This window comes from Chelonia mydas, chromosome 6 (assembly GCF_015237465.2).
Source record: "Chelonia mydas isolate rCheMyd1 chromosome 6, rCheMyd1.pri.v2, whole genome shotgun sequence".
Taxonomy (NCBI): Eukaryota; Metazoa; Chordata; order Testudines; family Cheloniidae; genus Chelonia; species Chelonia mydas.
In genome coordinates, this window is record NC_051246.2 from 53,657,667 (window position 1) to 53,683,123 (window position 25,457).

At 45.9% G+C, this 25,457-nt stretch overlaps 1 protein-coding gene across 5 annotated transcripts in view; it reads left to right on the forward strand.

The window, feature by feature from the left end:
• Positions 1-1,379: 1,379 nt before the first annotated feature.
• TRIM44 (tripartite motif containing 44) overlaps positions 1,380-25,457 on the forward strand; it is a 101,036-nt gene continuing 76,958 nt past the window's right edge. For 4 of the 5 annotated variants that reach the window (XR_005225460.2, XM_007055241.4, XM_043548311.1 and 1 more), the window contains exons 1-2: positions 1,380-6,473; positions 17,282-17,359. Coding sequence is in view for 4 of the 5 variants with exons in the window: in XM_007055241.4 (XP_007055303.2) it covers positions 6,105-6,473; positions 17,282-17,359 (447 nt within the window). In the remaining variant the exon portion in view is untranslated. The remainder of the gene's footprint in view (positions 6,474-17,281; positions 17,360-25,457) is intronic. The other variant, XM_043548312.1, reaches the window with a different exon arrangement.

A 25,457-nucleotide genomic window follows, 5' to 3' on the forward strand; every position in this document is an offset into this window, starting at 1 on the left:
AGAGTTAGGTGCCTGAGAATGGGATCCATAAAAGCCAGTATGCTGAGCAGGGAGCCACCTAAGCTACATGATAGGAAATGATGAGGAGAAAGGTGTGGCCTAAGCCTCTCTTCCCCCCAGAAAGGCATGTAGATACCTAACTCTGGGCCAGAAGGAGGCACTTCTCTGTATTTGGGATTCACAGCTGTCAAGGTTCCCTCCCCACTCTGAACTCTAGGGTACAGATGTGGGGACCAGCATGAAAGACCCCCTAATCTTATTTCTACCAGCTTAGGTTAAAAACTTCCCCAAAGCACAAATCCTTCCTTGTCGTTGGATGGGTACTGCCACCACCACAAAGTGAGTTAGACAAAGATTCAGGAAAAGGACCACTCAGTGTTCCTGTTTCCCTGAAATATCCCCCCAAGCACCTTCACCCCCTTTCCTGGAGAGCAGGGCCAGCTCTAGGATTTTTGCCGTCCCAAGCAAAAAAATTTTGGCCACCCCTGGCTTTTTTTGTGCCCCTCCGCCCCTGGCTCTGCCCCAACTCCACCCCTTCCCCAAATCCCCAGCCCTGCCTGCTCCCCCCATTGCTTCCTGCGGCTCCCGCCCCCCCCCACAACCCCCACCTTAGCTCACCAGCCTGCTCCCCTGAACATGCCGCTGCTCCGCTTTCCCCCCCTCCCTCTCAGGCAAGGGAGATGCAGTGCATTCAGGGGAGCAGGCGGAGAGGAGGTGAGCAAGGGTGGGGGGGAGCGCAGGAAGTAACTGGAGGTAGAAGAACCTCTCCCTGCCCCAGCTCGTCTCCGCTCCACCACCACTGCTTCCGCCGAGTGCGCTGCCACTTGGCTTCTTCTCCCTCCCTCCCAAGCTTGCCATGCCAAACAGCTGTTCTGAGCACGGCAAGCCTGGGAGGGAGGGGGGAGAAGCGAAGCGGCAGCGGCACGCTCAGGGGAGCAGGTGGAGGCGGAGCGGAGGCGAGCAGGGGCAGCGGGGGCACATTTCTAGGGGCAGCATGGCCGGCGCCACAATACCGCCCCGAGAAATGTGCGGCCCCAAGCACCTGCTTGTTTTGCTGGTGCCTAGAGCCGGCCCTGCTGGGGAGGCTTGAGAATAATCTACCAACCAAATAGGTAAACCAGATTCTTAAAAAACAGAACTTTATTATAAAGAAAAAAAAGTAAAAGAAGCACCTCTGTAAAATCAGGATGGAAGGTAACTTTACAGGGTAATCAAATTCAAAACACAGAGGATTCCCCTCTGGGCAAAACTTTAAAGTTACAAAAAAAACCCCAAACAAACAGGGATAAACCTCCCTCTTCCTACAGGGAAAATTCACAAGCTAAAAACAAAAGATAATCTAATGCACCTTGCCTTATTTACTTACTCTTTTTGCAATATTGAGACTCATTTTAGGAGAAGGAGTTTTCTGACCTGATGCTTCTCTGCTTCCCCAGAGAACACACAAACAAAGCCTTCCCCCCAGATTTGAAAGTATCTTCTTTCCCCATTGGTCCTTTTGGTCAGGTGCCAACCAGGTTATTTGAACTTCTTAACCCCTTACAGGTAAGGAGGAATTCTGGGCTACCCTTAGCTGTATGGTTGTGACAACAGCCGTGAATCCTCTCCTGGAATTAGGCATCCTAAGCCTTTTCTCTCAAAAAAATGAGGAGGAGGAGCTGTGGCCCTTATTTATAACCTTGAGCCCAGTGGTTAGAGCACTCATCCAGGGTGTGGAAAACCAAGATTCAGATTGCCCCTCTGCCTGATTCAGAGCAGGGATTTTAATCACACCTGAGGAGAGCATCCTAACCACGGGGCCACAAAGTATTCTGGGGGGGTCTCTCTCAATTTCTTCTGTTGAAGCTGTTCCACTTTGTACAAATAACTAAATATTCATTGGGCTAGATGAAGAGTGAGAATGATTCTGTGTTCTAGTGCTTAGGGCACTCACCTGGTACATAGGAGTCAGACTCAAATTCATGTCCCTGTTGAACTTGAGTCTCCCAAAGTTAATAGGGGCCCACTACCACTTGTGTTCTGTTAGCTGACCTCTGAGAATGCCTACCAGATTGGGTCCTGCAGGTCAGATAGGTGGGGAAATGCATAGTTTGAGGATCCTGCCGAGGCTTAGGCATTTGTATGATGGGACTGAGGCAGCTGTGCACATGCCCTGTGGTAGATCTTTACATGCCTAATGGACTGTACCAGCGGAAACTTTGATACCTACAGAATTAGGTGGCAGCTGAGCAGGGGTTTTGAAGATCTAAATTTTGGACTTAGGTGTCTAAAATAGCATTTAGGTGTATAAATCCCTTTGTGGATCTAGTCCTTTAGCCCTAAAAAAGGGCACACTGGATCTTATTGAGTACAATGTTTCAGTACAGCATTAATAAAACCAAATGTCTTCAAGGAAAAATTTGATACAACTAACGATGTTACATTAGCTTTATTTCAATGTAATGAAAAAGAGCACTACAGGAAACTGCTAGTAAACACTTTATCCGGGCTTCTCTTTAGAGCGCTTCTTGGTCAATTATGCCACCATAAAATACATCACCTTCACTCTCCAAAAAACCTACTAAAAGGGACAAAAATTAGAGGACATGACTAACATGGCTACATGATTAAAGATAAATGGATGATCGTTTTTGAGTAGCAAATCATCCTGGATAAATAATAAAAGGCTTATAAATATGTATGATTATATTTCATGTTAGAAGTTCTATTTACAAGGCAAAATGCAGCAATACTTTACAAAAAGGACTATTAAGAAATAGTTTGATCCATAATAATAAGTCTCTGTGGTTCAAAGTGGTTTTGCTCTTGTCATATTAATTTTGTGTGCACATGCAATAAGGGTAAGTGAATACAATTAAAACAATTTATCAAACAGCATTTGTGGATTATGGTCAGGCAATATAGGCAGTGTAGAGGTTAAATCACAGTTTTTCTAATGAGACTAGCAGTTTACATTCTTTCATGAGCATATAATATTAGCAACTGCTGGGATTCTTTCATTTACAATATTCTGAAATGGATTTATTCTGCAAGGGGACATCACATTTCGCTGCAGTGAGCTCTAATAAGATAAGATATTGGCTAATATAGCAACAGCAGGAGATCAGATTAGGTGATCTTGTGGGCACACCTGGTAAAATGAAATCAGTCATAAACTCTAGCTGCATATGAATATTGTATATATTGTGTGCAGGATTATCTGCATTAGACTGTGTATAACGCTAACTAGCTAAAAGCTCCCCTGCCCCTTCTTGAATTTACTCCTTTATTTACTTCTCCAGGAAAAGCAAAGATTTTCATTACTAATCAGCATACCCAAAGTTAGAGTGATATGGAAATAAAGAAATAGCTCACTGATCACAGGAAAAGGTTCCATGCATGGGGGGAAAACCAGAATCCACTTAGCAAAGGAAAGTAACTGCCACATGGGCTGACACAGCTTCTGTAATGTTTGCGAAAATATTGTTCCAAGGGAAGGTGCAGATGCAGAGTAAGGGGTCCCAGTTTGCACTTAATAGAAAAAACTTCCCCTTGTGACAGCCCCAGATAGGTGTTAATGGATTCTGATTAATACCTTAGTTCACTGTGTGCTGAACATATGAGGCTGTATTCTGATCTCAGTAATACGAGGGTAAATTGGAGGTAGCTCAGTGTATTTTCCTCCAGTGTAACTGAGATCAGAATCTAGCCCAAGGTGCACTGGCTGCAAAGTTCAGCTACGTATTCCAATCATTTGAAGCAGAAAAAAAACTGGATTTGCAAAAACTGTTGAAGACACTGGGACAATCTTAGTGTTGCCATCCCTCACAATTTTATTGCAAGTGACCAATCTTCACAATCTTATTGCAAGTCTCACAATATCTGGAGCTTTTCTTAAAGCCTAGCTTCTAGATCCATGTGATTAGACAAAAAAAAGTAGCGTTTTTTAAGCCCTCAGGGTTGCTGAGAAACACTTGAAAATGTGACCCCCAGTGCAACCTGCAGGCTCAGAAACCAAAGGAAAATAAAAATAACCTTTTTAAAAAATTGTGATTTTTTTTTTAAGCCAAACTCAGGATTTGGGGGAGGAGAGGAGCTGTACAAGGCCACACCGCACAGAAGTCACTATTTTGAAGAGTGCACTGCCCTGCTCTCACTGGAGTGACCTCGCATGCAGGGTGTGTGTGAGGTCACACCAGCAGAGGCGAAGCATCAAGTTCTTCAAAATGGCATCCCCCATCCATGATACCAGACAAAACTGCGTCCAGTTTTGTCTCCATACTGGAAAGGGGACACAACCACGGAAAAAGAGGGGTTTCTGGCTTAAAGCCAGATGAATGGCCTGCCTAGATGGAGGTCCTGCTCCAGATTCTGTTACCAGATCTCAATGCTGGCAGCAAAGCAGAATGTTTGGTAGCACCATGTAGCTAGAAGGGAGTTGGAAGATCTCAGGCCTGCTGTGAGAATAGTGGCTTCCTAAAATGGTGTAAATCATACGTTCCTATTGGCATTGCTATTAGGTTTCTAATCCTCTTGTAGCCACTACAGACAAGGGGCCTGATTCTTTTCTTGCTTAAGCAAGCAAAGCTCCACTGGCTTCACAGCAGTTATTCCCCACTGATGCTAGGGTGACTAGGTGTCTGGTTTTTGACCAGAACACCCAGTCGAAAAGGGACCCTGGCGGCTCTAGCCAGCACCGATGACCAGGCCGTTAAATGTCCGGTCAGCAGTGCTGTGGGTCTAAGGCAGGCTAGTCCCTACCTGTCCTGGCTCTGCACTGCGCCCCAGAAGCGGCCAGCAACTCTGGCTCCTAGACAAGGGGGACCCACTGGGCTCCGTACGTTACCCCCGCCCTGACCACTGTCTTTGCACTCCCATTGGCCGGGAACCGTGGCACAGCGCAGAGTTAGCACAGGCAGGAAGCCTACCTTAGCCCCCGCACTGCATCACTGACTGGGAGCCGCCAGAGATAAGCCCGTGCCCCAATCCCTGCCCCAGCCCTGAGCCCCCCCCAAATGCAGAGCCCCCTTCTGCACCCCAAACCCCTCATCCCTGGCCCCACTCCAGAGCCCAAATCCCCAGATGGAGCCCTCACCCCTCCTGCACCCCAACCCAGATCCTCCTCCCACACCCTGAACCCTGAGTCCTCAGCCCCACCCCAGAATCTGCACCTCCCTCCTAGTGAAAGTGACGGAGGGAGGGGGAATGTAGTGGGGTAGGGGGCAGGGCCTCAGGGAGGGGCGGGGCTAGGGTGTTTGGTTTTGTGTAATTAGAAAGATGGCAACCCTAACTGATGCTGAACATAGCCTCCAAGCACCTTGCCCTAGGAAACATACAACAGAGTGAGATTTTGAAATGAGTCACTGAAACAGAGTGTTGTTGCCACTGTGTTGGTCCCACACCTGAAGCAGAGCTCTGTGTAAGCCTGAAAGCTTTGTCTCTCTCTCTCACCGACAGAAGCTGGTCCAATAAAAGATATTACCTCACCCACCTTGTCTCACTGACACACACACATTTTTCATCATACCAAGAGGGAGATACTTAAAAAAAAAAACCTACCTTAAAATTTAATCCCAGCAGGTGAGGGATTTCCCCTTCAAATCAGCATGTTCTGATAGAGCTGATGGTTTCTGCGGTCTTAAAGGGAGGAGAGGGGAAAGAAGAAGAAGAAGAAAAAAGGCCACTGCCACTTTAAATGACTCAGGAAGTAAAAACCAGGATGGCCTGAACTTTAAAAGTGAAAGTAGCTGCTAATGTGCATTGGGCCCTGCTGCTTGGTTTAAGGGAGCAACTGAGATCCCAGCACCCTGCTCATGAAAACTAAGGGGAGTGAGGTTATTTTGGCGTGTTAAATCCCAGTTGCTCAGAAGGTGGGAGGGGGATCAGGCCGGGAGCTCAGCCAGAAACAGGAGAGGGATTGTGGCTGGAGAGGAGGAAGCAGAGCAACTGGGCCGTTCAAGTGTCGCAGGGCAGAGAGCAGCTGGAGGCTTGTGCTGGAAGCGGGGAAGCCGCTTCCCAGCAGAGAGGCAGCAGTTATCCCCCCGAGCTGAGAGCTGCGGCAGGGAAGCGACCAGGCCGGGCAGGGGGCTGCAGCCCCAGCCAGGCCACCCCGGGAGAGGCTCGCCATGGCCTCTGAGGCGGGGGAGCGCGCCGAGGAGCTTCCCCCCGACGGCACGTGCGATGTCTGCGAGCCCGATGAAGCCAAGAGCGCGGTGGGGGTGTGCGAGGAGTGCGGCTTCTCCTTCTGCCAGCCCCACGCCGAGGAGCACGGCCAGAAGTTCGCGGCCCACCGCCTGCGGGGCCCCGCCTCGGGCGGCGAGGAGCTGGGGGAAGAGGCGCCCAAGCTGGAGCGGAAGAAGTGCGAGGAGCACGGGCAGGAGCTGAGCCTGTACTGCAAGGAGCACGAGAAGATCATCTGCGTGCTGTGCGCCGTCACCGGCACCCACCGGCAGCACCAGCTCATCACCCTGGATGAAGCCTACCAGGCCATGAGGGTAAGCGCTCCCCCCCCCCCCCCCCCCCGTCCCTGCCTCGAGCCTCTCCAACAGGGGCAGGGCTCCTCCTGCCTTCCCCCGGTTTCTCACCGCCCTGGGACCTTCTCCTCTGCTCTGGGGGTGTCGGAGGAGAAGCTCCACTGAAGTGGCAGCATTGCACCGCTGTTGTGAGTGGAGCCCCATTGCACACCCTGGGGAAACTGAGGCGCGAAGAGGGGCAGTCGCTCTCTTTGCAGGGCTGTTATGCAGTGTGTCAGTTTCAGGGTCCAGTATAGCCTGCCAGAATGTGCGTGGTGGTGTTAGGCCAGATTCACTGTTGCCCCATGTGTCCTCACCCCTTATGGCTCCCCATCACACTCACCCATAAACAGAAGGCTGGAAAGAGATGGCGAAAGAAGGGGCAAAGGGGCTTTAGAGCAGGCCCAAGGTACCTCTTTAGGATGGTGTAATCTCATGTCTGCCCCAAACCAGTGCAAGAGACAGTCCACGCTCATATACTGGGTGTTGGTTGCCTGAGACGGTCCTGCACTCCAGCAGTTCCCCGTTGCCACAAGCTCCTTTGGGACTATGGCATTAGGGGATGTAAAATACGTTAATGCTCAGGACTGCAGTATTCTGCATCGGAAGCTGAACTGGCCCCTGGTACTCCTGAACAAGGGAGGCACAAGCAACCTCCCCTTCACCTTTGTGTCAGTATAGAGGTTAATTCCCCTGATGATACCCAGGAGTTCATAGGCTGTCATGGGCTTGATTTTCCTCTTGCACAAGTTGACACTGGAGTAATGCCACTGATGCCAGTGAAGTTGCTTTTCAATCCCATCAGAACCTCAAGAGAGTAAGGCCTCTATCTTTTTGTCTTTACAGTGCACCCAGGAAACAGACATAACCAAATTCTCTATTGTGTATTGCTGCTTACAATCCAAATATAAGTCACAGCCAACTTTTGCAGTGTCGAGTTGTGAAGCTTTCATTTGGACCCATCAGTAGGCTGCATATTGGAAGCATGGTTGTTAATGCACTCTAAGGCCTGATCCATGCTGCAAAGTTTTATCAGTAAAACTTGCCTTCTGTTGGCACACAGGCTGTATGCAGTGTGGTCCTTCTTAGAGATCCTAGGGAGGTTTTGTCTTTCAGCATGTCCATGCCTGCCCCAAAGGGATGGTTTGTGGTGTCTTTAATATCCTTGGCAAAGCAATAATTTCTGGGATGTTTTTCCACATACTGGCATCACATCTGACCTGCCCTTCCTCTGATGAGGGCATTTTCTATACTGAAATGAAGTGAGTTAGAAAAGAAATCCCAGGGTCTGTCACTGCAGACTCAAAAAGCAACCAGCCAGACCAAGGTTCTTTTTTCTGCTTCTGTGTTACTTGGGGCAGCTACAGGGTCATGTGTGAGTTGGCCCCAGGGAGTTATCAATAGACTGCTTCTTTCTCCATCTCTTCCCACCCTTCTGTTTATGGGTGAGTATGATGGGCAGTCATAAGGGGAGAGGACACATGAGACAAGAATCAAGAAAGAAGGGAGGGGGAAGAAAACATACATGGTCTAGAGAGTAGGGAAAGAGACCTGGTGAGATGGCAGCAACAGTGCTGGGGCATTGGCATGTGAGGACATAGAGAAAGGTAACCAATCAGTTGTAAAGAGCATCTCCAATGGTGGGACAAAACATAGGAACTATGGAATAAAATCCATAGGCAAGCCACTCTCAGTAAATGTAATATTGCTGGGTTTCCTTGGGACAACTGTTTGTCCTCCCCTCCTGTATTCTATCTGTCTGCTCCAGTCTGATGTTTAGGGAGGCTATTGACATGTATAAGCCTCTTATTCTCTGCATATTTCAGTAGCCTGCTGTTGCAGTGTGCCCTGGCAAATCAAGACACAGCTGGTAGTTTAATTTTAGGCCTCCCTTCCAGCCTTCATGATTGTTTTTCTGCAATCCCCTGAAAAGTGCTGCTCTGTCTCTTAGGAAGTGTAGGAATTTTTAAAGACATGGTGTTAATTTTCTAAGTATCAAAATAGAAAGGGGGGAAAATACACAGACGTGCTGCTTCCTCTTTGTTCACTGCAGATTTATTTGCTCCATTAACAAGCAAAATGACTAGCTAAAGGACTGATAGCTCCTCTGGGTACATCTACACTGCAGCTAGGAGCTTAGAGGGTCGAGTGGGCTGGAGATCCCGAGCTCCAGCCCATGCTGCTAAGCCCACACTGCTATTTTAAGTGTGCTAACACAAGCTCTGCTAGCTCAAATCCATCTACCTAGGCTGAGAGGCTTGCTCCCTGCTGCAGTGTAGACATACCTTCGGCCTACCCTGCTTTTGCCTTTCAGCTGCACGTTTCTGAAGCCTTCTCCCATAGTTCCATAAAGCATGGACTGGATGATTCAGGGGGATTGGTAGTAAGATATTAAAAGCCTCTGAGTTGTATCCAACTCATTAGTTGGTGCTGTTGATTAGCTGAGAGTTTCTACCATCTGATGGCTGCTGGGTGGCCTGTGTGAAATACATTTGTTGGCTCATTCCAGTCTCACGGTCTAAATTGTAAATATTGCTAGTGTCCGTAGCGCTGTTGTTGGCAGTCTCAGCAGAAGGGCCACTGAGAGCGGGCTCCTCTCCAACTCCTAGAGTTGGTCCCTTTGATCTGGGTTGCAGCCCATGGGGAAAGCTTGTCTGGCTGCTTTCCTTGCATTGCCTGTTTTGTGTCTCAAGTTGGGACTTCAGTCTCCAGGGCTGTCAAGACAGCTCCTGTTCTAAGCACTAAATTCACATGCACAATTTTTTCTTGAAGAGGTGGGTGGGGGAGAGATCTACAAATTCTGCAGGAATGCTTCCAAGCCCATACATGTTTCAGTAGTGTCCTTTCAGTGTCTCAGATTGTTGTTGTGCTTCCCTTAGAAGAAGTGAAAGCTTCTGTAACAAAGACTCCACTAGCTGCAACCCATCCACAATCCACCCATTTGCAGAGGTGAAGGGGCTGGATAACAGACTGAAATCTTGTTCTTGTTTGTCAAAGTCCTTCTTTGGCTAAGAAGGGTTCCAAGTCCCAGAAAATTAAAGATGGGCCTGACCTGCTAAATTGGAATCTGAATCCAAGCATTGCCAGTGTTGAAGGAAGTGAAGGGTGGTGGTTCTGTTAATAAATTTTTGGTTTGAAAGAGAAGTATATGGTCTGACCCCTGGAGAGAACCTTATGTTTTCTTGAAATTGGTATTGGATTTTCTTTTGGCACTCGAGTAGTTGCTGATTAGAACAAGGCAAGTAATGCAACAGGATTAATGAACGCCCATTTCATTGAGGGACTTATTTCAGATGTGCTGAACACCCATAGCTTCCAGTGACTTGAACTGGAGCTGTGGGTCCTTAGCATCTCTTTAAAAACAAGGGGTGGGATCCTTCCCCCTGCCCCCTCCATTCCAGCTCCTTTGTTCAGGGTAAAAAGGCTGAAATGGTGTAAGTGGCTCTAAAAGCCCCAGATCTGGAAGGGACAGGTCTGGGGCGGGTATTGTGGAGACAGCCATAAGGAGTCCTTGAGAGTTAGCCTTCACAAGCCCTGGCATTGGGGGCAGGGGTGACAGGGTGTGTTGCCAATTTAGCAAATTTGTTGCTAATCTAGCATCTTTTTAGGTCTTTGAAAGATTTTTTTCAGGCTTTCCTGCACCAAGTCTCTGAACGGTGACTTATAAATAAATTTGTGGATACTCTGGTGACACTTGCTTTTGCCCATGCTCAGGGAGTGAGCCTCAGTTCCGGTCAGGCCTTGCTTGGAGTTGGAGGCACCTGTCCATGCGCACTTCAGGGGTGTCAGAATTTGGCAGGAGGGGAGCGAGGGGAAATGCAGTGACACCAGTTGCTCCTTGCATACCTGTAGGCAGCGGCAAGCAGCTGCTGCAGTCTGACCTGTTGTCACTCAGGACCCAGCTATATAGAGGATGGAGCCTCTGGCTGCAAATGGTCCCACTGGGCTCAGCAGGGAAGAGACTCTCAGCACTGAGCTACCTGCCTCCCCCATCTCTTGCAGGCCCTTACCATGCAGCACCTTGCATTCCTCTAGACACGCAGCACCCACCAGCCCCTGGCATCCCCCAGACACCCAGCACACATCAATCCCCCCTCAGACGTTGATCACCCACAGCCCTTTACAAAGGGTCATTTACGATGAATGTGGAATCAAAATCATCTCAACACAACAACCAAATACAACTCGAATAGATCCTGAATCCTCTGCTGTACAGCTGTGAAACATGGACATTATGTTGCTCAGACTGGACAAAGCTGGAGGCTTTCCACACAAAATGCCAACATCGTATATTGGGCATAAAGTGGAATGACTTTCTTTGTAATGCAGATGTTTACGGTTGCTCCAGTCTACAGACTACTGGGGCCATTGTCCATAACCGGCATTTTACGCTTTTTCAGACATATCGCCAGAATGCCACAAGGCATTCCAGCAAACTCCATTTTCTGGGTGGCTCGTAACATCCGGGATATAATTCCACTAACTGAGGGGTGGAGGCGACCCAGAGACAGACCCCCCCATTACATGGGTGCATCAAGTCTGTTCCAACATTGAACTTTCAGTTGGTTAAGCCCTTGCGGCCACACAGGAATGGACCAAATGGTGAACGAGTGGTACGGCAGATTGTTCGGCTAAGCATTGAAGAAGAAGAAGAAGAAGCACCACCTGTTTAGCGGCCTTACCATCTCCTACACAGAATCTCTTGTCAGTCTGTTGGCCTTGTGCTACCCATAATGCTTCCCCAGAGCTCTGTCCACCCTCCGGCACTTCACCCAGAACACTTAAATCTTGTTACAATATATCTGAAAGGGGAAACCTTTGCAGGAGAACAGTCGGGTCCTTTTGTTGAAAAGGACAGTTCTATCTCTGCAGCCATGTGGAAGAAAGGCAATTGGTAGTCTTGATGCCTGTATTCACTTTATTTAAAATTCAGTTTTAATTATTTTAAAACTCCAATGAATGCGTCTGTAGCTGTCCTAATGTTTACCGCATCTATCAGAGAAGCAGCCTTTTTCTTTTTAGCTTTTATACTTGTGGATTTTTATTTCAAATTGCATGCTACAGTAGCATTCAAAAGTGTGACATTTACAACTGACTCCGCCACAAGTTGAATAAAACCCATACTGAATCGTTCAGGGGCATACTGATGTAATTCATATGTTGATCACCTTTTTCCAAAAATTACAAAAAGAAACAAGGAGAGAGGAAATATTTCATTAAAATGTGTCCCTGCAAACAAATCTATAAAGCTTTACCAAGTAGCAAGACATTTCAGTCATGTTTCAAAGAAGCAGCCGTGTTAGTCTGTATCTGCAAAAAGAACAGGAGTACTTGTGGCACCTTAGAGACTAACAAATTTATTAGAGCATAAGATTTTGTGGGCTACAGCTCACTTCATTGGATGCATAGAATGGAACACAGAGTAAGAAGATATATATACATACAGATAAGTTGGAAGTTGCCATACAAACTGTGAGAGGCTAATGTTGGTTACAAGACTTCTCCTGTTTAGGAAAAGATGGAGGGGCCGCCCTCGCTGAAGTCCATGACTTCACTAGCAGTGGAGTCAGGCATCAAATCCAGAAAGTAGTGTGGAGGTGGGGCTTCTTTGTACCATGTGATGACAGCAGCCAATAGAAAACGATCACCCGGATAGCCACAGTCCGATAAAATACAGGCTCTTGGGAGTTTAGAGAGAGTTTTTTGCTGCATCTGGAGACTTTTCAAGGTCCAGGTGGTGGTTGCAACACTGACCCAGAGCACAGCCCCTGGAGGTTGCCATAACTTAGGCTTTTAGCCATCTGAGCCCTGACCCCGTCTCTTCTTGGGCAGCATAGACTCGCACCCCTGGCACATGTTTTCTTCTTTTAAATATTTTTTATCCCAAAGTTCACAGACTAAATTAACTGCATACACTCCTGGTTCATATTTACCCACATCTAACCATGTTGCTCCAGTCTCTATTACAGATAAAGATACTGGGTGCAATTTTAATTTCCTTAGAGCACTGTTTCTTGAAATGAACTAGCAATTTCTCGTTGTTCATCCTGCTTCTTACTGAGTTCCTAGCAGGGTGTCTATATCTAACTTCACCTGCTATAGAAGTTCTGTCCCGCAGGGTACTGAGTGCTCTGGACTCAGTGAAATCAGTGAGCATTGAGATTTCTCTGTACCCTTATTTGTGCAATGGTAGGCCTGCAGTACTAAGGATGTAATCAATCTGCTTCAGTCAGGTGGGTGGAGGGATAAAGTTGGTTAGGTTTTTGCAAACTTCAAATTGCTGGCTGTACTCCTGTATCCACAGTGGAGAGACAATCTTTAATGGGTAAGAAACATTTTTAGCAGTGGCTTGGATTGTCCTAGTTTTAGAATGTGTGTGTTCAGACTCAACTCTCCTTTCCAAAAGAGCATGCTCCAAATAATGGCATCGATACCTTGTGAACAGGTGAGAATAACCAGCCTTGTATGACTTTCAAAAGTCATACTCTGATAGCTTATTTATCCAAAATATTTTGGATGATGTTTTAATGCTATGGAAGAGTCACATGGCAAGTGAAACGAAAGACTCAGGAAATGCCCTAAGCTGATCCTAGTCTCTGAACTAGGATCATAGGAGCTACTGTGGAGGATCTAGAGCACAGAAGTTTACATCAGATGGAACATGTTCACATCTCTCTGCTTTGACATTTAATGTCTTTTGAGAGGAAAAATGCTCTTTTTTTCTGTCTTTGGGTGTGTGATAAGGATCATTGGGATGCTGCTTGCATTGTTTAAATCACTCTGCCTTCTGTCTCGTGTCAGACTAGTCCTTCAGGACGCTTGCCATTGGTACCTCATTGGAAAAACCTCTATTTGGAAACAATCCTGCTTATACCATATTTTAATAGTTTATTTGGTTGATTACTTGGAGCACTTGTATACAAATAAGATCTTTGTTGCTTTTGATTTTTGTCTGTTCCTGCTGCTTCTGCCTCCTTTGAAATCCTAATTGTTAGGGGGCTTATTCCTTCACCCACTTCCTTCCCTGGTCCTTCTCTCATGAACAGAGAGCAACAATACCCGAAGTCCAAAGGTGCAAACAATTCGATGTTTATTGGGGTGAACTTCCAGCGAGCATGATTCCAGTTTCCTTCCTTAGTGTCCCTCTTCCCAGCTCTGACACCACAGAGGCTTACCTGTGTCCCTGTTCCCATTTCCCCCTTTAGCTAAACATGATTCCAATTTCCCCACCCCCATTCCCTGTTCCCATTTCCCACCCACGCACACACTCACTTCCTGATTGACTGCAGACTGTATAGTAAAACTTGAGATCTGCTTAGCTATACCTTAACCAATCATTTTCCTGAAATTTAACTAACCAATCCTAACATATTGTAACATGATTATGTAACCAATCATATCCCACCACCTTAATTAGTTTACACCCAGCAAAATTAATTATACAGCAGACAGGAACAATCATAGAACCAGACAGAGATTATACAGACAAACAATAGCAAAGTGGGGAACTATAGTGACAAAACAATACAGAAGTGAGGATTTCACATCCCAGCTATTGATAAGTGAGTTTTTGCCAGACAGGATGCTATCCGATGAAGTGAGCTGTAGCTCACAAAAGCTTATGCTCAAATAAATTTGTTAGTCTCTAAGGTGCCACAAGTACTCCTTTTCTTTTAGCGAATACAGACTAACACGGCTGCTACTCTGAAACCTATCAAACTAAGTTTCCTTTTACATCTTCTAGGCACTTCCCTTTCTCTGGAGGCAATAGGCATTATCAGGACAGGATTGTATTCCTAACAGCCCAATAGCACCTTCTTTCAATGTGACTAGTTTGGAATATGAGGATGTGACCGGTCGCTTCCCAGTTTATGGCTGCTTCTGTTGCTTAGCGAAAGGCCTTAGCCTAAGAATAGGGCCTCAGACTGTCACAGTAAGAGAAGGACCTTACACTGGCAGACGGTGATTTTGATTCTTTCTTTTATACCTAGCTAAGTGATAAGAATACACCTAAATTCTTAGAGTCTAGGCCTTTACAGACAGGCCTGAATATCTATATCCTAACACTAATCTGAATGTGTGATGTCATAATTGATTGCTCAAGGAACAGAGGATACGATGCCTGGAAACTGACTGGGGCTATATGAACACCTTAATTAGGTAGGCTTCAATGAGGAATAAGCAATAGAAGCAGATGACATTGTCAACACAGTATTTCTGTTTTGATGTAGCTGTCCCAAGTAATACTTCCTTTTTTTTAAAGGAAGACATCGGAAACATTCACTATAAGCAGAATCATCCTGAAATGGAGGGGTACATTTTGGGCTAAGGGACAGACCATGACGGATAGAATGGGAGCAGTTCAGAGGGGCTCCTCAGCAGCAATTACTGAAGAAATTCTGGCTGGTTCACCAGGGATACTTTCATGAAGCAAAAGTTGCTTCACTGTTGCCACACCTTTTGAAAGAAGCCATTGCCCTTTGCAGAGGCCCAGCTTTCAGCTAAATCACTCTAGCCCTTGCCTCATCTTTTCCCATTTTAGAGCATTATCAAACCTCAAGAGCAACAGATGGGGTTTGAGAACTGGAGGATTGGGATTGTGGCTAGCCCTTGCATAAAACTGCACTGTTCCTAGGCTAGGGATTGAACTGGGGGGAGGAAGGAGTGCTATCCTCCCAAACACTGCCCACAAACCAAGCCTTGTCCATTTTGAGACAGAGTGCAAAACGAAATAGACCAACCCCCCCCCCCCCCCCGCCCCCCATCCCATTTTCAGCTATTCTGGGTTTGGCTCAGTGATGTTTGCATATGTCTTTCCATTGTACAGAAGGAGCAGTGGGAACAGCACCCCACAGGACATGGCCACATTGAGCCTCCCAACCCAGGAAGACAGATTTATGCTGGCAGGGCTCAAAGTAGTGCACTGAAAGTATCAGTGTGGACACTATGGCTCTGGTGGAAACTTGGGCTAACTGCACGAGCTCAGATCCAGGGAGTCGGTTATGGCACCTGAGCTGCAACGTCTCGCTGCTATTTTTGCGCTCTAGCTCAAGCCCTGTTAGTGTAAGTCCATCCAGAGATGGCTGATACCTGCTAATGGGTGTGGAGGGGTAGGAGGCACAATTTAAAGGTCCCCTACAACAGCTTGAGTCATGCGTCCCCCTCTTCCCTCAGTGGCCCCTCCCTGCAGCTTTCAGGTGTTTGCTGCTACTTCTCCCTGTGAAGCTAAAGCAACGCCCCCTCCCTGCAGCCCCCAGCTGTTTGGTGCCTCTCCCCATGGTTGTAGCTTGCCAGCTCCAGGAGCTGCTGCCCGAGGAGGAGGCCTGGCTGGCAAATCCTGGCATAAATCTGTGGGGGGCACATGTCGCCCCCCCCCCCCTTTCCCACACATCATCTCTGAGTCCATCTACCCAGGCTGGAAGGCTCTCTCCCAGCTGCAGTGTAGACAAACCCAGTGTGGCCCAACTACAATATGACTCTTCCTTGGGGGGGTTGGACCGCACCCCCAGTCATGGTTGGACTCAGTTGGTTTGTTGGCTCTTGCTCTTGGTTACTGCCTGTGCTGTTTTTCCTGTGTGCTTTGGGGGTGCTGCTTCTGCCCCCGCAAGCGGGCAGTAAGAATTGTTGGCACTGTATTTCTGACTAGCAGTGGTGTCTGTCAGCTGGAGCTATCATCAGAGGCTCTAGGTTGTGGTGTGTCTGTCTGTCTCTTTTTCTCTTGGCTTTTGAGCCCAGTCATGTATTTGTATTTTGTGCTAGGGCCCCTCCGACCAGTGGTACTGGTGACAACACAGGGTGGTCGCTGAGGAGACGAGGAAAAATTCAAAATGGCAACTGGCAACAAAAGGTCCTGGCTTGCTATGCAACTACAAGCATTTCTTGCACTGGAGTTGTGGGTAGCCTCTGCAGAGATGGACAATGGGGTTACTTGCTTTCTTTTATCCCTTCTGTGCTGGTATAATAGAATGTTTTCCATGAGGTGTCAGTATTCTGATAGCTGCTATAGATAGGTCTGACCCATGTCTTGGAGAAAACTGCCTTAATATTGCTGTTTAACTCTTGTATTTGTCACTGCAATCATTCTCTGCAAAAAGTAAAATTACACTTATTTGAGAGGAACAGCTGAAGCAAAGGAAATGAATATTCCAGGGATTCCATAAGTGCCTATCACTTCACTTCTCTCTCCTGAAGTATGAACTCTTGATTGCTTCCTTAATTAGTTCTTTCCTTTTTTAATCTCTCTCTCTGCTCCAATTTATAAATGGATATACAAAAAGTGCAAGATTAAATTATCAGGCAGCCAGTGCCCATGATAGAATATAAATGTTACATGGACCCAGGCCACCCATTCTTGCAGATCCTCAGTAAGAGCCTTATCCTGTAAAGTGCTGAGTGCCTCCTGCAAGTCACTGAACCACTGGCTTTAGTAGTAATTGAGAGGCAATGAGCATCTTCTAGGATTGGACCCTAATTCAGTGAACCTGGGTGCAGCTGAGCCACGAGACGAAGCAATGAATGAGTCAGCCTGTGCAATTGCATTTAATTTTCATTCCAATAGTTTTCCCAGTTCACTTGGCGGCTTTTTTTTTTTTTTTCTTCCCCTCGTGCCTTTTGTCTGAACAAAAATAGTCCTAGAAGAGCAGGCAAATGTATTCATGGGCTCACTGCAACATGGCTGATAGAATTAGCTGAAAAATTGCTGCCTCCCATTGTCCTGTGAAAATCCTTGTTGTGCTTGGTAGAGTTAAAACGAGTACTGTTTAGTGACCTCTGTCCTCCCTTCCTTGTAGAATAGAGAACCCGTTGACCTGAAGGTGGCCATGCTGGAGATGGTGGAAAGGTTAAAGTTCAAGTGTGCAGACCCTAAAGTAAGTTACTGAAATGATTGTTTGAATGCGCGCGCTCTCTCTTTCGCCTTTCATTCTCCTTGAGCTAAGTGCAGTATATTGTTAATGACTATCTGAATCGTACATTGAGATCTAATTAAGCATGTCAGTCAAAACACAGAAAGCAGACTTCTGTTATGCCTAGTGATATGTCATATATTTTCCCCTTCTATTTTATGACTTTGAACATACAATCATTAATTGTTTTCCCTCAACTACAAACAAGTGTGTTGTTAATTTCCTTTGCAGTAGCACTTACCTTAGAGGCCCACACCCACTCTAAAATCAGTGTAGCTAAACGAACTGTGAAAGGTCCACAACAAGCTGTACTGTTGCTAAGGTGGCACCAGAGAAACATGATCTATTGGGGAAACTAGGACAACAGTCTTCCTTCTGTCATCCAAGTGGAGATGATAACCAAGAGAATGTGCTAAGGCTCCACGTGACAAGGAATCTTGTCAGAAGATGTAAAGGTGACAGTCTTCCTGGGAAAACAGACCTCTTGGAAAGAGAAGGGAAGGTATAACCTTTCAAGTGTACATATTCCAGTGCAGAGTCGGGGAGTGGACTAAGAACTACCTACTGGTATACACTGTTATTAACATGGACTCCCACTTGCTAGCCAAAACACTGCAATGGAAGTGGCATCTGCAAAGCTTCATTTGAGGGCCTGGGAGTGGTGGTCAGAAGGGGAAGCCACAAACGGGAATTATCATTGACAAACAACTCAGCAGGAGAGAGGAAAGAGGGCTTCTACTTCTCAACATTGTGGAAAGTATAAGGCATAGTACATCAGCAAAATTGAGGCTAAAGTGGTTTATACAAGTGCTGGGAGCTATTCTCCTCTTGGAGGTGGTTTTATTACAATGCTGGAGCCGCGACTACACAGCCACGGATGCCACAGCAGCGCTTTAACTTCAGCTGTGTAGACATACCCTTAGACCAGCTATCAGGAAAAACTTCCAAGCGGCAAGATCTATTAGATTATGGAGGAGTCTCCTAAGGGAAGTTGCAGCAAGTCCCATTGCTTGATGTATTGAAAACACAATGGGACAAAATAGTAGCATAACAAAGGTGCCGTAATATAGAGAGTATAGTAGAACCCGTCAGTTACCGACACTAGAGTTACGAACTTGCCAGTCAATCACACACCTCATTTGGAACCAGAAGTACACAATCAGACAGAAGCAGAGACCCCCCCGCCCCCCCCCAAAAAAAGGGAGGCGGGGGGGGAATAAAGCACAGTACTGCGTTAAATGTAAACTACTAAAAATATAAAGGGAGAGCAGCATTTTTGTTCTGCATAGTAAGATTTCAAAGCTGTATTAAGTCAATGTTCAGTTATAAACTTCTGAAAGAACCATAACATTTTGTTCAGCGTTACGAACATTTCAGAGTTACAAACAACCTCCATTCCCAAGATGTTTGTGACTCTGAGGTTCTACTGTAGGTGACTGGGTAGATCTTCCTTATCTCTTATCCTGTGCACTTATATTCTCTTGAAGTTTCCTGATTGTTTCCATATTTCCCTGCAGTTGCTAAATCATGTATTTACTTATTTGTAAGTACTTCCAGGGTTTGCATAGTGTGTGGTAATTGTATTCTGCTTGCTCCATACTAAGGGGTGTTCAGTACTGGAATTCCAAAATGAGCTGGAGGAAAGTTGTGATCAAATGGACACTGAGTATACCGTACAAGATCATGGACTGTAATGTAACAAATTTTCTACTGACACCCAAATATCACATTAACTGGGCTTTGGTACAGTAGCTGGGGTGGCTAACTGCCCCCTTCCATTGTGGCCAACATCTATTTTTCCTTCTATAATAGACTATTTTGTGACCTGAGATTTTTTTTTCCTTTCCCCTGCTGTAATTCTCCTGGAACATCTGCTTGAACCAGAAACAAACGGCAGTTCATTCTCTGGATACTGCATCGTTGCCTGAATGCTCTGGCCCAGAAATCATCCAGCGCTTTGTTCCTGTAGCGTTTTTTCCCTCTAGCACTACAAGACTTGATTAATCCAAATGTTGAAGTCCCGCAGGCACTGTAGTTATTTTTAGCTTTAGAGCTCTGCAAAAGGTGAATGAAGATTTATGATTTCATCTAATATAAATCTAGCAGCCCTTCCCTTCCCTGCTAGGACTTGGATGGATTCCAGCAACCTCCTCCCCTCTCTTAAATAGCCTTTTATTTCTTTAATTAAAAAGTTGAGAAGGGCCAGTAACTCCTTCAAGGTCCTAAGACGCATGGATGAAATAGGTACAACATATAATGTTAGGAATTTCTGCGTATGGCTGCTTTCTTTTGGGGATTATAAATTGGCTTTTGCAAACACCCATTTATTTTGTGCATTGGTTCGATGTCTTGGGGGTGGGAGGAAGAGGAGGCTGGAGCGGTGAGAGAGACTGATTAGGCTAGTGATGAACCTTAAAAAGTTTGGAGATCCATTTTGGACGCTTACCTAAAGTTCTAAGGATCACTTATTTGAATATCTCCTTAAGAATGGCCTCCATCTTTACGCCACCTTTCCATTTCCCTATGTACTTCATCTTTTACAGTTGGCTTTCAGAGACGCTGACTCTTATTCTGAGGGAATAAACCTTAGAACAGGGGTCGGCAACCTTTCAGAAGTGGTGTGCCGAGTCTTCATTTATTCACCTTAATTACTGGCACGCAAAACCTGAAATTCATTTTAATGTTTTTTAGAAGATCTGTCTTTATAAGTCTATATATTATATAACTAAACTATTGTCGTATGTAAAGTAAACAAGGTTTTCAAAATGTTTAAGAAGCTTCATTTAAAATTAAATTTAAAATGCTGATCTTATGCCGCCGGCCTGCTCAGCCCGCTGCCAGCCTGGGGTTCCGTTCGCTTAGGCCGGCAGCAGGCTGGGCGGGGCCTGCGGCCGGGACCCCGGCTGGCAAGGGGCTGGCAGCCAGAATCCCAGACCAGCAGTGGGCTGAGAGGAGCTGGCAGCCGGGACCCCAGATTGTATAGCTCAGCCCGCTGCCAGTCTGGGGTCCTGGCCCTGCCCACACAGAGTGGGTACCTACCTTTTCCCTGGTTCTAGCCCATTCTCTTCCTCTCTCTCTGCACTGAGCACAGGGCTGGGGGTGAAGGAGCAGGCTGGGGGTTGGGGTGTAGGGTCTGGCCAGGAGCTAGAATGAGGGAGGGGGCTCAGTGTTGTGGCGGGAGGTTTGGATGTGGAGTGCTTACCTGGGCAGCTCCCATTTGGTGCGAGGGGTGCAGATGAGAATGTGGGGAGAGGGGTAGGAGCTCCCGTTTGGAGCTCAGGGTCAGAGTGGGGAATGTGGGAGGTGCAGGGGTCAGGGCAGAGGGCTTGGGGTGTGGGCTAGGGTCCTGGGGTTGCTCCCAGCCCCCTGCCCAGAGCGGCTCACGGCAGGGGGCTGGAGGGGATATGCCCTGATTCCTCTCCGCCCCTCCCTGGAGCAGCGTGCGCACTACGGCTCCACTCCTCCCCCTCCCTCGCAAGGGCCATCAGCTGATGGGCAGCAGGGAGGGAGCGGAGGAGGGGCAGGAACCCAGCATGCTCAGGGAAGAGGCGGGGGAGGGGGGAGCTTGCCTGCCCTGCAGCAGCAGCCGGCAGGACCAAGCTTCTTCACCCTGCCCCTGCGGGGGCAGAGAAGACCGGGCTGGGGTGGGCAGGATTTTTAATGGCTCGCTGCTGCCTGCTGGGGTCCCGGCCTGGGTTCGGCAGCAGCCTGAGCGGGGCTGGTGGCTGGGACCCAGCAGGCAGCAGCATGCCATTAAAAATCGGCTCGTGTGTCATCTTTGGCACGCATGCTATAGGTTGACGACCCCTGCCTTAGAACATAAGAATGGTCATATTGGGTCAAACAAATGGTCCATCTAGCCCAGTATCCCATCCTCTGACAGCAGCCAACACCGGATGCTCAAAGGGAATGAACAGAACAGGGCAACCATCAGACGATCCATCCCCTGTCATCCAGGGTGTCCTTAGGCAGCCAGACGCCTAGGGACACCCTGACTATTTTGTCTAATAGCTATTGATGGACCCATCCTCCATGAACTTACCTAATTCTTTTTTGAACCCAGCTATAGTTTTTTGCCTTCACAACATCCCCAGGCAACAAAGTTGACTGTGCATTATGTGAATTAGTACTTCCTTATGTTTTGTTTTAAACCTGCTGCCTATAAATTTCATTGGGTGACTTTGTTCTGTTCGGCTCTTGTGTTATGTGAAGAGGTAAATAACACTTTCTCCTCCCCAGTCCTGATTGTATATACCTCTGTCATGCCCTCCCACCCCCCCTTAGTCATCTCTTTTCTAAGCTGAACAGTCCCCATGTTTTTAATCTCTCCTCATACGGAAGCTGTCCCATGCCCTTCATCATTTTGTTGCCCGTCTCTGTGCCTTTTCCAGGTCTAATATACCTTTTTTGAGATGGAGCGACCAGAGCTGCACGCAGTATTCAAGGTTTGAGTGTACCATGGATTTATATAGTGGCATTACTGTCTTCTTATCTACCCATTTCCTAATGGTTACTAACATTGTTCGCTTTTTTGACCGCTGCTGCACATCGAGTGGATGTTTTCAGAGAACTCTCCACAATGACTCTAAGATCTCTCTTGATGGTAACTGCTAATTTAGATGCCATCATTTTATATGTGTAGTTGGGATTGTTTTCTAATGTGCATTACTTTGCATTTATCAACATTGAATTTCATCTGCCGTTGTGTTGCCCAGTCACGCAGTTTTGTGAGATCCCTTTGTAACTCTTCAGTCTGCTTTAAGCTTAAATATCTTGACTAATTTTTGTATCCTTTGCAAACTATGCCACCTTACTGTTTACCCTTTTTTCCAGATCATTTTTGACTATGTTGAACAGCACTTGTCCCAGTATAGATTCTTGGGGGACCCCGTTATTTATCTCTCTCCTTTCTGAAAACTGACAGTTTATTCCTGCTCTTTGTTTCCTGCCTTTTAAACAGTTATTGATCCAGGAGAGGATCTTCCCTCTTATCGCATAACTGCCTACTCCACTTAAAGAAAAGGAGTACTTGTGTGCGGCAGCTTAGACACTAACAAATTTATTTGAGCATAAGCTTTCGTGAGCTACAGCTCACTTCATTGGATGCAACTCCACTTAAGAGCCTTAAAGACCTTGTCAAGGATTTTATGAAAGTCCAACTTCACTATATCCACTGGATCACCCTTGTCCGCATGTTTGTTGACACCCCCCCCACCCCAAAGAATTGATGTGGCATGATTTCCCTTTACAAAAGCCATTTTGACTCGTCCCAAACAGATTGTGTTCATCTATTTGTCTGATAATTCTATTCTTTGCTATAGTTTCAACCAATTTGCCTGGTACAGATGTTAGGCTTACTGGCCTCTAATTGCCAGGGTTGCCTCTGGAGCCTTTTATAAAAATTGGCATCACATAAGCTATCCTCCGAACATCTGGTATAGAGGCTGATTTAAGTGATAGGTTACATACCATAGTTAGTAGTAGTTATGCAATTGTATATTTGAGTTGCTTCAGAACTCTTGAATGCCATCTAGTCCTGGTGGCGTATTACAGTTTAATATATCTGTTTGTTCCAAAATCTCCTTGATTGGCACCTCAATCTGGGACAGTTCTTCAGATATGTCACCTAAAAAGACTGGCTTAGGTGTGGGAATCTCCCTAACATCCTCTGCAGTGAAAATCAAATGCAAAGAATTTATTTATCTTCTCCACTATGGCCTTGTCTTCCCTGAGTGATCCTTTATCAGCTTGAGAATCCATGGCCCTACTGATTGGCTATCTGCTTTTGATGTACTTAAAATTGTTTTTGCTACTAGTTTTTTGCTAGTTGCTCTTCAAATTCTTTTTTGGCCTGCCTAATAATACTTTTACATTTGACTTGCCAGAGTTTATGCTTTTTTCTATTTTCCTCCATAGGATTTGACTCCTAATTTTTAAAGGATGCTTTTTTGCTTCTGCATTTTTCTAGTTACCTTATTATATATTTAATTTGAGGCTCTATAACAGTGTTTTTTAAAAGTTTCCATGCAGCTTGCAGACCTTTAACTCCTGTGACTGTTTCTTTTAATTTCTTTGTAACTAGTTTCCTCATTTTTGTGTACTTCTTTTTGAAGTTAAATGTTACTAGGGTGGGCTTCTTTGCCATTTTCCCCCTTACAAGGATGTTAAATTTAATTATATTATGGTCGGTATTACTGAGCAGTTCAGCTATATACACCTCTTGGCTTAGATACTATGTTCCGCTTAGTACTAAATCAAGAATTGTCTCTCCCCTTGTGGGTTCCAGGACCAGCTGTTCCAAGAAACAGTCATTAATGGTGTCTAGAAACGTTAAATCTGCATCCTGCCCTGAGGTGACATGTACCCAGTCAATATGAGGGTAGTTGAAATCAGCCATTATTATTGAGTTTTCTATGTTTAAAGCCTCTCTAATTTCCCTTAGCATTTCACTTTCACCATCACAGTCCTAGTCCAGTTGTCAGTAGTATATTCCTTTTGCTATACTCTTGTTATTCAAGTATGGAATTTCTATCCATAGAGATTCTGTGTATAGTTTGATTCATTTAAGAGTTTTGCTATATTTGGCTTTGTGCTTTCTTTCACATATATAGTGCCAGTCCACCACCAGCACGACCTGCTCTGTCATTCCTATATATTTTGTACTCTGGTATTACCATATCCCATTGATTATCATTGTTCCACAAAGTTTCTGTGATGCCTATTATATCAATATCCTCATTTAATACCAGGCACTCAAGTTAACCCATTTTAGTATTTAAATGTTTACCATTTGTATACAAGCACTTTTTAGTTGTCTGCCCTCCAAATGATGTCACTGAATGGGACTCTTTTTCATTTGACCTTTTCTCTTCAGTTCCTCCCTGTACTCTATCAACTTCTATCCGCTCCTCTTTGCTAGGATATAGAAAATCCCTGATAATAGATCCTCCACTATAGGATGCATCTGTCTGAACTGTGTGCTACTCCATACCTGTCAGGTTTCCCCCAGCCCTTAGTTTAAAAACACTTCTACGACCTTTTAAATTTTACATGCCAGCATTCTGCTTCCGTTTTGTGGTTTAGGTGGAGCCCATCCTTCCTGTCTAGGCTCCTCCTTTCCCAAAAGGTTCCCCAGTTCCTAATAAATCTAAAACCCTCCTTTCTACACCATTGTCTCATCTATGCTTTGAGACTCTGCAGTTCTGCCTGTCTAACTGGCCCTATATGTGGAACTGGAAGCATTTCAGAGAATGTTACCATGGAGGTCTTGGGTTTTAATCTCTTACATAGCCGCCTAAATTTGGTCTCCAGCACTCCTCTCCTACCTTTCCCAATATCATCGGTACCTACATGTATCATAACCACCCGTTCTTCCCCAGCGCTGCACATAAGTCTGTCTAGTTGTCTGGAGAGATCTACAATCCTTGCATCCAGCAGGCGGTTTCCTTGGAGAAGAATGATTTGGTGTGGAGCCTTTGGAACTTGTTTGTTAGCCTTCAGGCCCACCTTTGCTGCTTGTCTGTGAAGCGATGTATGTTGGCTGTATAACAGCAATGTAGGGAGGTTAACTTTTCTGTTTGTGTATTTAACGGGTTTGTCAAAGGTGCCTAGAGAATTGGATGAGGCCATTGTATGATTATATAATAAAAGAAATCCAAACAAAGAATGAATAAAAGGCCCAGACTAAAATTGTAAAGTTCTTCTAAAATGCTGGCCATAAATACAAGCAAAAGCTTCATGGCTTTGTGACCCGACACATGCTCAGCAGCTCATTGGCCAGCCTGTGTTCCTGGTTAACAACCTTTCTGGAGCCAGCACAAAAAGGCAGCAACAGTCCCTGACTTGTCTAAAAGGGAAATAGTTGCAGGATGTACCTTTTGTTTGGTAGGGAAGGAGAAGCAGGAAGGGGAGAAGGTTAAATGGCCTTTTTTAAATGTCAACTTTATTTTTTAAAGCCGTGAAGAGTTCTTGGTCACCTCTTCTGTTTTATTGTTACTGACAGAGAAGGGTGGGCTTTAAACAGTTCAATACAACTAAAATATTGCCTCTTCATCTAAAGTTT